Here is a 12946-nt window from a genome sequence, read left to right as displayed (position 1 = left end):
ACACATACACACATACAGATACATATGCACAACATACATACACAGATTCACACATACACATGCACACATACATACACACATACACATACACATACACACACTCACACATATATACACAAACACACATAATGAATAAATGTAATGTAAAATTTAAAACAGAAAACCGTAAGGATGTGTAAGTGTGCAGTGTACTCGGAGCGTTTGTGCTGGTGGTTTTGCATCTCTTGTGCCTCATGCTAAATGCTAACACTGAAGGGCTGAGCATTAAATGAGCTGGCACTTAGAGACTCACAGTTAAGCTCACTTGCTAAGCATCCACACCCACTGCAAAGCCTTCAACAATTAGTCTGAGAGCTGTGCCTCACCTCCTACACTTCGCTAAGTATTTGCATATAACATGTCATTTTTTATTATGAAAAAAAAAAACTTAAGAAAAATTGGTGGCCACACAGAGGAGTGTTTCAGGGACAGGGGACACTTATGGAGAAGTTGTGTGCTCAGCATCTATCTGCAAAAGACAGATCTACAGTATTGTAAAAAGGTCATCTGGTCGAAGGAGCAGGAAGAGGCGACCATCTCTAGGATCCCCGGGCGATGATTGTTTATGCCTACATTGCTCTGAGACCATCGCCAACAACTCCAGGCTCAGGGTTACAAACACTGCCCCAAACCTTCCAACACAGGTAAGCTCTGGCTTCTGCCTGGTTTGGTCTGTGTTTTGCCTACAGTCAGGAAACTTGAATCAAATAACTCAATGTCTCCTCTGAAACCTTGCTTGCTTGCTGACTTCACAGAGGATGGAAAGAAGCCACATTCCCCCAAAACTCCTGAAGAATCCAGTGGCCAAAGGACACATGGGTAAACTTTCAGGAAACTATATTCTTGGTCACACATAAAGGTGGAACTTTTCCTGCATAAATCCCAGATGTAGCTGTTACAGGCTGATACCTGACAAAAACTAAACAAAGATCCTAGGCTGAACTGTTGATGCTCCACAAGGAAGATGCTGAGCTCTTTGAAGTCCCTGTTCATCTGCTGAGGACTGGACCACATGACCCTGACTTGTGTAAACCAATGTTTGGTTTTGGGGTTTTTCTTTTTCTCCCTTCTTGGCTGCCACCAAACACATTCCTACCTACAAAAGTCATTGATATAAAGAACTCTCCAACCATGCTTGAATTTATTAATGATCCACTTGACCAGAAACTCCCAGAGCTTCACAGAGATAAGACTTACTGAGCGGGTACACATTAATGAAAGTACTTATCCTATGGCCTTGGGTAAAGAGGCCATCTTCCCAGGCTTCTTCAGGTGGCTAAGTGGCTTAGAAAGAACCCAGTCCAGGATGGTCTGAGCGATATGCCTGGTTACTGCAAACTTCAGGACCTCTGAAGTGATTTCAACATTAGGCTGCAAGGTAACATCAGCTTGGCATTCCGCTCCCTGGCTGAATTACAATAATTCTGTCTGACGACCTGATTTTATTCAAGAAAGATTTTCCCTACAAAATAAATCAAAATAACCTTCTCTCTCCACACACATACACACACACACACACACACACACACACACACACACACACACACACACACACGACTCACTTACTTGCTTGCTTTTTGGTTTTGTTTTTGTTTTTAGAGACCTAGCTACGATTGGGGTCTTGTGATTTGAATTTTTGCCTGCCCAAGGACATATATGCAACACAGGAGTGAAGTACCCATGGAGGCCAGAAGAGGGCATCAGATCACCAGGAGGTGGAAGTTGACAAGCAGTTGTGAGCCAGCATGTGGGTGCTAGGAACTGAACCTGGGTCCTCTGCAAAAGCAGCCAGTGCTCTTAACTGCTGAGCCATCTCTCCAGACTCTGTGTTTTGTACTTTCTCAATCACAAGAGACAGTGCTGCTGCTGCTGTCACTGTACTAGCATCTCCAAGTGCCACGTGCCCCGCCCTGGGACAGCATTGTACGCACAACTCAGTCTGTGTTTACATCTCCCTTTAATGAAATATTTTTTTTAAAAATTTGTTTAATTCTATCCATGGGTCTGCAGGAGTGTATTACTGTGGAGGCCAGACAGGGTATCTGAACCCCTAGAAGGGGGGCTACCAATAACCTCTGCACTTCCTCTCTTCCTCTCTCCTTCCCCAGTCGCTGCCTGTCTCCAGGCCCCTAAGATGAGATCACCCCTTCCCCTTCTGCACAGATAAGTAAACTACATCTCTCTGCTGAGCAAAGACATATATGCCCCAGCACAGTAATTCCTTATAAAGATATCCTTCCCACATGCTAACGAGAGAAGCTAAAGAACAGAGTTCCTAACTGAAGAAGTGCTAACAGTCCTTTAGGAAGTACCGGGTCCATGGGGAGCCTTTCCCAGAATGGAAACTACACAAAGCAAGAAGGATCCCACACCTCAAGAAGTTCCAAAGGCCTCTGCTTCCCTGCTCCCATTTATGAGAGATCTATACAACCATACACGCCACCTACTGAGGGCTAAGCTACTGGGGAGCTGACAATAATCACCAAATAGCTGTGTGGGTCCATGATATTTATCCTTTGAGAAACTGGACTTTCATTCTTAATATATGAATACATACTCAATGCATGTGGCTTAAGGATGACTATTGTTGCTATAACTGAATTATTCAGCATTTCCTATGCAGCCAGCACCAAGTGCTTTTAAGACTTGCTTTTTTTTTTAATTTATGTGTATGTCTGTGTGAGTATATAGTACCTGTGGTCATAGTATCTGCAAAGACCAGAAGGATTTCTTAGCGCTGAAGTTAGAGGCAATTGGGAAGTACCAGATGGAGGTGGTGGATACAGAATTGAGCTATGCTGAAAGAGCAGCAAGGGCTGTCAACCACTGGGCTATCTCTCCAGCCCCCACTGTGATATTTTATATGTACCCTTCTCTCTCCTAATCGTTCCAACCACTTCAAGGCTCTAAAACTGCTATTAAGACTCCTTCGGGTGACATAATGCCAACATCCAAATCTTGATCCTACCCAAAGCCCTATGTCCGTACCCACTGTCCTTCATAAAGCAATTTGGTTTCTGGATATCTGTTAGCCTTAATGAAGCACTGGCTAGAAAGCTCTGCTCACTAGAGTGTCCCTCGCTTCCAGAACTTCTGCATCTTCTAGCAACTTTGCTTCATATTCCTCCACAACAATAGCTTGAGAAAGGATGAGCAGTCACGAAGCCATATGATAACGTTTGCTGAGCTAGAGTCATGGCCCATTTGCTATCCCCAGAGCTAGCCTGCACTGGTAGCCAGGCTTCCTGCTCAGGCAGAATGGGATCCCAATTTGTCCCAGCACTGTGAAAACCCTACATGGTTTCTGAAGTCTTTCCCATCCTAGAGGTAAAGCTCACCGGTTGCCAATCTCCTTTATAAGACACATACACACACACACACACACACATACACACACACACACTCCTTTACTTCTCTGCTGAAATAGCTTAGGACTCAGCCTTGAAAATGTTTCTGCTTCTACCCTGTCTATGGGGAATTCTCATTCTGTGTTGAACACGTGTTTTGTGATGAGAAAAACAAAGTACTCATATAGGGATCCCATCTTTGATGCTGTTCCCTGGCAAGAACCGCCACTGTATCCTAGACACTCTGGACCACTCCCCATCTTTCACAGCAGCAATACCTCCTTTTCACAGAGTATAATTCATTTAACTGACTTAACTGATGGACGTGAATCAACACCATGACTCCTGGTGAAGTCTGTCAAATGCTGAAGGAGTTATGAAAGAAATAGAACATGATGATTCCTTACCACTAAAAAATGCTGGACATGGCATGCATCCCAAGGTCTAGCATGCCCATGAAAAATCTAAACTCAAAAGTAAATTCCCATGCCAAGAAAAAAAAAAATCACTGACCAACAAGATGGATAATTATCATCAAGATACCAACAGAAATGCCAGACATTCTTTATGGCGATTTCAAAGTAGTTGATTTTTTAAAGGGAAGGGGAAAAAAAACTAGTAATTTTCCCTATATTTTGGTCTAGTGGTTTTTATGTATATTAATTAGACTCCGTGATCATGCAAGAATGGTATTTTATTCCTTTGACTATGACCCTACTGCTCATTTTAACCTCAGTGAATTTTTTGTCCATTACATAGAAGACTCTCTCCACTAATAAAAATGCGACCTATTAAAGATTAACTTGCCCCCAGGACGGTCTCTCTAAAAACAAATTCCAAGCATTATAATCGACAATTTACACTCTGAAAACTTGAAGGCCAACAACCTTACTTACCCTGGTTTAAAATGGAAAATCCCATATACTTTTAAAGGCTATTGTGAAAGGAAAAAAAAAAATGTAAATCACAAATTCACCACAGCCAGAAATGCAAACAAATTAACGTCTCCCTCCTTGATCCTTTCCACAGGAAAAGTTTCCACCTAAAAATACCTAATTTTTTTTTTGCCAGATAACAGTTTTTATCTGTTTTGCTTTTGCAACTCTGCGCTGCAAATGATTTCTGATCCCCAACTATCTGTCAAATGTATCTCAGATGTTACAAACTGTGGTATGGAGTTGAAATGAGCTGGACCCAGGAGGTAACACTGCCTTGTGAAGCTCTTGGTGTTTACCAACACTGAAGCAAATCTTGTTCCATAGGCATCAAATGTTTCCCTTCCTACAGAAACAACTACAGAGGTTCTACAGAATTAATTAATAAATAAAACAACGTCTATTTTACAGGAGGAGAAACTGAGGGCAGAGCAAAGCCAGGGAGCTTGCCCAAGGTCCCACAGAGATTTGAATTCAAGTCTGGGCAACTCTGCGGTCCATACCCACTATAGCATAAAGCAAATAAACACAAGATCACCCTCGGTTCACAAATGGGGTGATTCTGTGGGGTCTATGTGGGTGGGTAAAAGTAATAAGCTAGCATGGTGCTCTGTGTGCTAGCTGGGTTCTACCCTCTAGGACTTTTACTTTGCCAACAAAGTAATGTAAGTAACTCTGGAAAAAGACTCAAAGAACTTTCCAACCACTGAGTGGTTAACTCATTATGTATAGGTTGATAAAGGCCCGCCGCTAAACATATGACCACTGAAAAGTGATTCGGGCCTTCAGATGTTAGTTAGAATGGCCTGCCTAAAAGAGGGTTACCAAGGGTTTGTGTTTTCTGAATGTTCTACCCATATTTTATTGAATCCAAAATGAAAATTCACTGAAAAAGAAATCCCCTAGATTTTCCAAGTGAACGGCCGAGAAACTGGCAACCACTGCAGTATTTGTGGAGGGCATTCACTAAGAATGATACCAGCATGTTCTTCCTGGTAATCGCTCGCTGGCTCATTCCAGCACAAGGAAGCTGGAAAGTGGTTGAAATAGATCCGCCTGGGATCTTAAGGTTCGTTATAATCTTACATTCCTTCTGCAACACAATTGTAACATTTGGTTTGTAACCCCAAAGCGAGGCCGACTCATGGAACTAATAAGAAAGCGTCACAAATGAAAATTCCTGAAATGTAATCCGGCTTCAATTGTCAGATCCATTACTTTCCTACAAAGTTACATAATTTCAGGGAAAACGAGCCCAAGACAGGACATTTGGGATGTTTATCAACACAAATAAGCAACAAAGGAGACGAGTCCTCAGTCCTTCCAGAAATGCTCGCCAAGCACTCCTGATACTTACTTCCACCAAGTTATTGTTTAGGAAAACATGTTGTTCTCTCTTAAAATAACCCTCTTAATTGTTCTGAAAAGCCACTGCATTTCCAGAGAGGAATAACTCGCTCCCATACTGCGATACATTGACAGATAAAGTCAAAATAAGTCACGCAGCCAGCCATAAAAACAAGTCTGTGGACCTCTAAGCTTTCCGAAATGAAGGATGAGAGCTACTGAATCCTCACTATTCTCCCTTCCCGGGAGCAGGGGCCAGACCTCCTCACAAGTCTTAAAAATAATACCCATCCCAGCTACCTCATCTCTGCCTTGGGATGTGGGAGGTGAACCACACAGGTAGGCTGCTAATGAACATTTTTAAAGGTCGAGATGACCTTGAACTTGTTACCATTCGCTCTAATCCCGACGCAATAAATCAGAATTTGCTTCCGATCCAGTTGTGGAGAAAGTTTTTCTTCCTGGGAAAGTCCCAGAAACTCTATAAAGAGTTTAAAAAAAAAAATTAAAAGTAAACCCAAATTATGAAAGTCAAGTCAGACGTCCACAGCTGCAGGGGAGAAGTTTGTGAACCGAATGTAACCCAAGATGTCTTTTAGGAGCCCGGCTGTCCTGACACATGCTACCCTCACATTGCCAGGACACAGATCCCCATGCCTGGGTGACTTGCTCCAGCCCAAGACTCCAGCGTGGGGGCGGGGGCTCCCAGCTGAAGCCTTGACATCTGCAGCGCTTTTCCAGGCGATCAGAGCAGGCCCTAGCTGGAGGAAGCGGATACTGACGAGGGGAGGAAAAAGACGCGGCAGGGGTGGCCCGGGACTCCGGGCTGCGGGAAGCCCAGCAGAGCCCCGCACACTGGGCGGTCCCAACGCCTGAGGATGCCACGGCCCAGATGTTCCAGCTGCAGCTGGCACCGCCTCGGTTCTAATGGCAACTTCGGGGCGGCAGCTCCGACTCGGGCCTCCAGCTCCTCCGATCCGGGCGAGTTGGCAAAGTTGGGGGGGAGGGGGAAGGGAATCCCGTGCGCGGACTGAGCGGCGATCCCGTGACAGACTTGGTAGAGGATCGGCAGCAGGGGCATGCCTACCTTGGAGCATGGCCTCGAGTTTCTTCCTGTCCACGCGGAAGCGCTCCTCGCTCCACTCGGGGCTGTGCAGGAGGGGCGCCGCGGCCACCAGATCGTCCTCGGAGCCGGCCACCGGCGAGTCAGTGCTGCGCTCGCTGTTGGAGCCGGGGTCCGACTGCGCCGCCGCCAGGTAGCCCGGCTCGCCCTGCGCGGCCATGGTGCGAGCGGCGCTCGGGCTGCCGCCGCCCCGGCCCCGGCCGATGTGGCTCGGCGCGCCGCAGCGCTAGCTCGTCCCCCCGCCGCCGCCGTGGCCGCGGGAAGCCCTGCGCATCCCCGCCTCGGGCGCCGCCCCCCGCCCCGCCGATCGGCTGCGCCCCGGCCCCCGCCCGCCCGCAGCGCCCGCTCCGAGCGCACAGCGCAGCCCGCGCCTCCGGCCGCCGCCGGCCCCGCCGCCGCCTCGCGCGCTCATTGGCCGGCCCGGCCCACCGGGAGCGGCGGGCGGGAGCGGCCAGCCCGCGCCCTCTCTCACACGCACCACGTCCACACGCCGCGCGGCGCCGCCCGGAACGCCTGACCCATCGCGTGGACCCTCGGGCTCTCAGACACTCTCACCCAGTTCGAACCCAGAGCTCCCCGGGATGGCCGCCAGGCGCCCTCGTCGCTTACATCCACTTTTCTGTATTTTGATGGAGACTCCATCAAAACTCGACAAACTTTGATGGAGACCCCATCAAAAACTCACACCCGCCAGGAACACAAGTTTCCTTATCCACGCCCGCGTCCCTTACTATCACTTGTCTGTCCCTACACCCGGATACCATCCCTCTCCATACTTAGAATAGACCAAGTTCAAGCACAGCGTGGCCCCAAAGTGCTCAAAGGGCACACTGGCAAGTCCACTCCTGTTTACAGATCTCAGGACACCCTGAGTCTGTCCCCGGAGTCTGAATGAGAACAGAGAGTAATAAAAGGACATCTGGAGGCAGGATTAATGTCCAACTTATGCAGACCTTCCTCTAACAGTTCCAATCCAAAGATACCTTCACCCCGCCAAGGTGGGCAACAGGAGCAGGCGCCTGCAGAGCCTGTGTGACTTTCAAGAAAGAGACGGAGATGGGCGAGTGTGCCCTTTTCTGACTTTAATATCTGGCCTTGATTCAACAAGACACTAGTTTCACCACCAGAAGCGTCTCTCCCCGTCTGAGATCGCAGAGATGACTAGCTTATTCTCCGGGCAGGCTGGGGGCTCCTCTCAGTTCTAGGCAGCCCAAAGATGAAAGCCTCCCAAGCAACTTCTGATGCTGACTTCCCGCCATCCCACGCACTATTGCTCACAAAGCGAGGAGCACCAGGCTCAGAGGTCCTGCTGTGAGCTTGGCACACTCTCCCCCACGCCACACAGACTCATACTGCCCTTCACTGAATGACCAAACGCACAAGAATATCTATTCTTGGGAGGAAAAGGATGATAAATACAGCAGAAAAAATACTGTCCTGCGGAGGGAAGAGGTGAATTTACTAGTGGGGCGAGCCATAGGGTTCACCAGGGGCCATAGATAATCATACAGTGTGTTTAAATCAACACTCTTACGGGGGGCTGGAGAGGTGACTCAGAACGTAAGAGCACTGGCTGTCAGGCCGGACAACCTGAGTTAGAACCTCAGGCCACACGTGGTGGAAGGAGAGCCCAACCCGAGCAAGTTGTCCTTTTTAACCACCAAAAAGCACTGTGGAATACACACTCTCATGCACATACACACACAGATGATAAAACGGAACCTCTAAAAATCTCCAGCAGGAGAGATGGTTCAGCGGTTAGTGTTCTTGGTGCTTTTCCAGGAGACCAGTGTTCTGTTCCCAGCACACATCACTCACAGCTGCTTGTAACTCCAGCTCAGGGGTATCTGGTGCTCTCCTCTGGCTTCTTCTGGTACCTGCATTTGAGGACAGATACACACACACACACACACACACACGACAAATAGATATAGATAGATAGATAGGTAGATAGACAGACAGACAGATATATGTGATTGTTAAATTCTTCCAGGATCAGCACCTGCTTGGCTAAGCTGAAGCATCAGTGTAATTTAGAGGTGAGGAATCACATGTAGACACAGCTTGAGCCCGGTGGTGCACACCTTTAGTCCTAGAATTCAGGAGACCAAGGCAGGTGGGTCTCTGTGAGTCTGAGGCCAGCCTGGTCTACAGAGTAAGTTCCAGGACAGCCATGAATACACAGAAAAACCCTGTCTTGAAAAAACAAAAACAAACAAACAAACAAAACCAAGAAAAGTAACATGATGAAGAATAGGTAGGGAAAGGAACAAGAATCCAACCAAGTTCTACTATCCATACAGCCTTTGCCCAGTGTGACTTTCACTGACCTGGGAACAGAGACCCTGTTCAGCTCCTCCCTACTAACATGTGTCCTTTGAGTCTTTTTAATCACTAGTGATTCCTCAGCAGAACATACTTACCACCCACAGTGTCACGACAGGGTATTCACCCTCATTCCCTGTGAGTGAATAATCCAGGGAACCTTGCTGTGTTCTCTGTGCTCCATCAGCCCAGAGGAATGGTGGGCAAAGAAAGACACAATCCTTTCACTCCCAAGACTGGCCTTCTGGGATGACAGGCAGGGTGTTGCCCCAAGATAATTATATATTAAGGAATCTCTTAAAGGGGATCCCTGTAAAGGGGACCAGGACACAAGAAAACCTATAACACCCTAACATCCAAAGAGGTCAGCGATATTTACCAAAAGACTAACTCAAGGTGGTGTGTTAAATAAGAGCATTGAAGAGATGCCAGTGTATTTCAGAGGACAGGCCGCAGGGCAAGAAGAGAAGAGTTGGACCAATGTAGATGCTACACAGGAATCTTAGACCACAGACAATATGGGTGGTATCTGAGGCAAGGACCGTGTAGAGAGACACAAGAGGATTGTGGGAAATCTTCCCATGTGTCATCGGTTATACTGGCGGTAGGTGAGACACAGGGTTACTGCTGACACACAGTGCAGTGGGCTGAGTTAGAGATTGCTGGGAGATTTTTCTACCAGAGGAATGATCGCAATGTCAACTTCATGTGAGGATGGGTGTTGTTGAGAACTCTGAAAATATGTCAGATAGACAATCAGATAGGACCATCTGGGTTTCAGTTCCAGGGTCATAGATGGGGAGAAAACTGATCTTTGCCCGTGTGCAATCATCCTGGAGAGATGCAGGAATAGGGCTTGGCTGGTCAAAGAGAAGGGGGAAAAAGGCTTAGGAAAGAGCTAACGAAGCATTCTGCCATGGGTCGGTCACATATCAGACAGAGAACACAAGGTAAGACAGAGAGGCAGTAAGAAAAAGGGGGAAAGCTAGCTCGGGTTTTGGGATGTTGTCTCAGGAGAAAGATGGTTTCTCAAATGAGACTGCAACCATGTCTGTGCAAATATGAGGCAGTTGATGACACTCTGTACTTGAAGTCACTGAGACTTTAGAAGTAGCCTGGAGAGGAATGGTCAAGAATGGGCACGAATAATTAAACAAGGGGAGAGGACATTTCACTGAGGATGGAAGAGGAAGTCCCTAGAATAATAGGCAGAGAGCAAAAAGTGAAGTCGGCTGGTTGGTGCTGGAGTATTGGCTTCATGCTTTCTGAGGTTTGAATATCTTCAATGCCCGGGGAAGACCCAGTCGGTAGCAACTAAACATTAAAAAGAAAGAAAGAAAGAAAGGAAGAAAGAAAGAAAGAAAGAAAGAAAGAAAGAAAGAAAGAAAGAAAAAGGAAGGAAGGAAGGAAGGAAGAAAGAAAGAAAGAAAGAAAGAAAGAAAGAAAGAAAAAGGAAGGAAGGAAGGAAGGAAGAAAGAAAGAAAGAAAGAAAGAAAGAAAGAAAGAAAGAAAGAAAGAAAATGGTCTTCATACCACAGGGTTTTGAGACCATCAACAAAAGTATTAAAAGACTTACAAAGTAGAAACCTTCCCTCTGTCAAACTGCAGGTCAACTGTTGGGTTTCATCTCTACAGCACAAGGATTTCCTATGTTGTGTGGTTTTTCTTTTCTTAAGACAGTGTCGAGCTAGTCTGCTAAGAGTTTGGAGAAACAAGAGCTCTCGGTGGAGTGGGGAAAGTGGAGGGTCTGGTTTTGCTTTTTGAGAAAATGTTGGAATTTATGTGCATGTATTCATGTATGCATAAGTGGGTGGAAGCCAGGTGACAGCCAGTGTCATTTCTTGGGAATCTTCCATGTTGTTTTGTTTTGGATTTTTTTTTTTTTTTTTTTTTTTTTTGAGACTTAGTCCCTCATTGGCCTGTGGCCTGCCAAGTAGGCTAAGCTGCCTGGCCAGTGACCCATAGACAGTCTAGGACTCTGACAGTCTGCCTGTCTCTGCTTCTCCAGAACTGGCATTATAAGGCACATTCCAATACACCTGGATTTTATGTGTGGGTTCTGGAGGTGAAACTTAGGTCCTCACAGTTGGGTAGTAAGCACCTCACCAACAGATCCATTCCTCAGGCCTTTAAAAACTTTTTAAAATAGCCTTTGCTTCTGTGAAAGGATGGGCCAGCCTGGATTATCCAATTCACATGGAGACTCACAATCTCTAATTGCTTCGAGATGCTTGTCTTGAGGTTTTTCTCCAAGTCCAAGCTGCTTCTTAGGAATAGACACAAAGAAAACATGAGTGTCATCAAATATATACAGCATTGGAAACAAGAAAGCAATGAAGGAGTGCCTAGTGGGAAATCATTTCACGTGCAAACCTAGCCTTGAAACACAAATCTAAACCTCATTCTTAAAATATGAGAACTGTGGATGGTTGGATGGATGGATGGTTGGATGGATAGATGGATGGATGGATGGATGGATGGATGGATGGATGGATGGATGGGTGGGTGGGTGGGTGGATGGATGGGTGGATGGATGGGTGGGTGGATGGATAAGTAATAGAGTGGATGGATAGATGATAGATTGGATAGATAATAGATAGATGATAGATCGATAGATAGTAGATAGATAGAGAGATAGATGGTAGATGGTAGATAGATAGATAGATAGATAGATAGATAGATAGATAGATAGACAGATAGTTGATAGATAGGTGATAGATGGTTGATAGATAGATAGATAAATGATTGATAGATAGATAATTGATATATAGATGATAGATAGTTGATAGAAAGATAATTGATATATAGATGATAGATAGATAGATAGTTGATAGATAGATGATTGATAGAAAATTGGTATATAGATGATAGATAGATAGATAGATAGATAGATAGATAGATAGATAGATAATTGGCAGGCATAGAATTTTCATTATACTAAGGGAGCTACTAAAGACTTCATAGTACCCCAAATAAGAGAATGAAACAAGAGCTTTAAAGAAGAAAAGCAGAATTCAGAATCTGGATGGTCTGGGTGTAAAGGAACAGTTCAAGAAAGCAGTGCAAGAACCTGAGCTGGAGTAGGTGAGACGCTGGAGACTCTGATGTCTTCGGGATCAAATCGAGTTCCTGAACTACAGGAACACCCAAAGGCATTGAAAACACCTGGTGAAGGCTTTGATAATCCTCGGCTGACAGCAAACTCCAAGTGTGTGTGAGCTCAGTTATTGAGTCCAAGTGCAACAGGCTGTTCTGCAGGGAGGCTGAGCTGCAGCCAGTGTCCTGCAGATGTGATGGCTGCAGCTGGGGACACCCACCGATCTCCCCCAAATTATGTTAGAGCTAAACCAGGAGCTTGGAGTACTGAGAAGTGTCCTGGAGTGGAGGTGGGGGTGAAAGAGAGGTGTTCTTACGAAAAAAATGAGTCACTCCTGAGGAGACATTAATAAATTGTGATGAAAGCTCTTTGATGAACAAGAATTAGCTGTCCTACCACATAATTAAAGGCACATGACTGGACACAGAGCCAATCTAGAAGTTGGAAGTGGCTACCTATAGAAAGCAGGGAATAGAGAGAAAGCGGCTCTGGCTTTTTAGTTTGGATTGCTCAAGTCATACGGGTGTGTTACTTTCACTTTGGAAAAGCAATTAACGGAACATAGTCTCATCATATTATCATTGAAATGAAGAAAACATGTAAATAACAGAACCAAGAATTCAAGGGAACTGTGCTCTTTCCACAAAAACTGAAGCACACTTAAAACCACACTTTTTGTTTTCCTGGGCACATGGGGTTTTTCCGCCTTTCAAAATTTTCCTTTAACTTTCTG

The 12946-nt window shown here is 45.8% G+C and overlaps 1 protein-coding gene across 3 annotated transcripts in view; it reads right to left on the bottom strand.

The window, feature by feature from the left end:
- Positions 1–7018, bottom strand: part of BICC1 (BicC family RNA binding protein 1) — a 204908-nt gene extending 197890 nt beyond the window's left edge. For all 3 annotated transcript variants that reach the window (XM_080937539.1, XM_080937540.1, XM_080937541.1), the window contains exon 1: positions 6756–7018. In XM_080937539.1, the coding sequence (XP_080793665.1) occupies positions 6756–6951 (196 nt within the window). In that variant the 5' untranslated portion in view covers positions 6952–7018. The remainder of the gene's footprint in view (positions 1–6755) is intronic.
- Between the last annotated feature and the right edge of the window lie 5928 nt (positions 7019–12946).

This window comes from Micromys minutus, assembly GCF_963924665.1.
Source record: "Micromys minutus genome assembly, chromosome: 25".
Lineage (NCBI taxonomy): Eukaryota > Metazoa > Chordata > Mammalia > Rodentia > Muridae > Micromys > Micromys minutus.
Note: the sequence above shows the minus strand (reverse complement) of the source record. Positions and strands in the feature narration are given on the sequence as shown.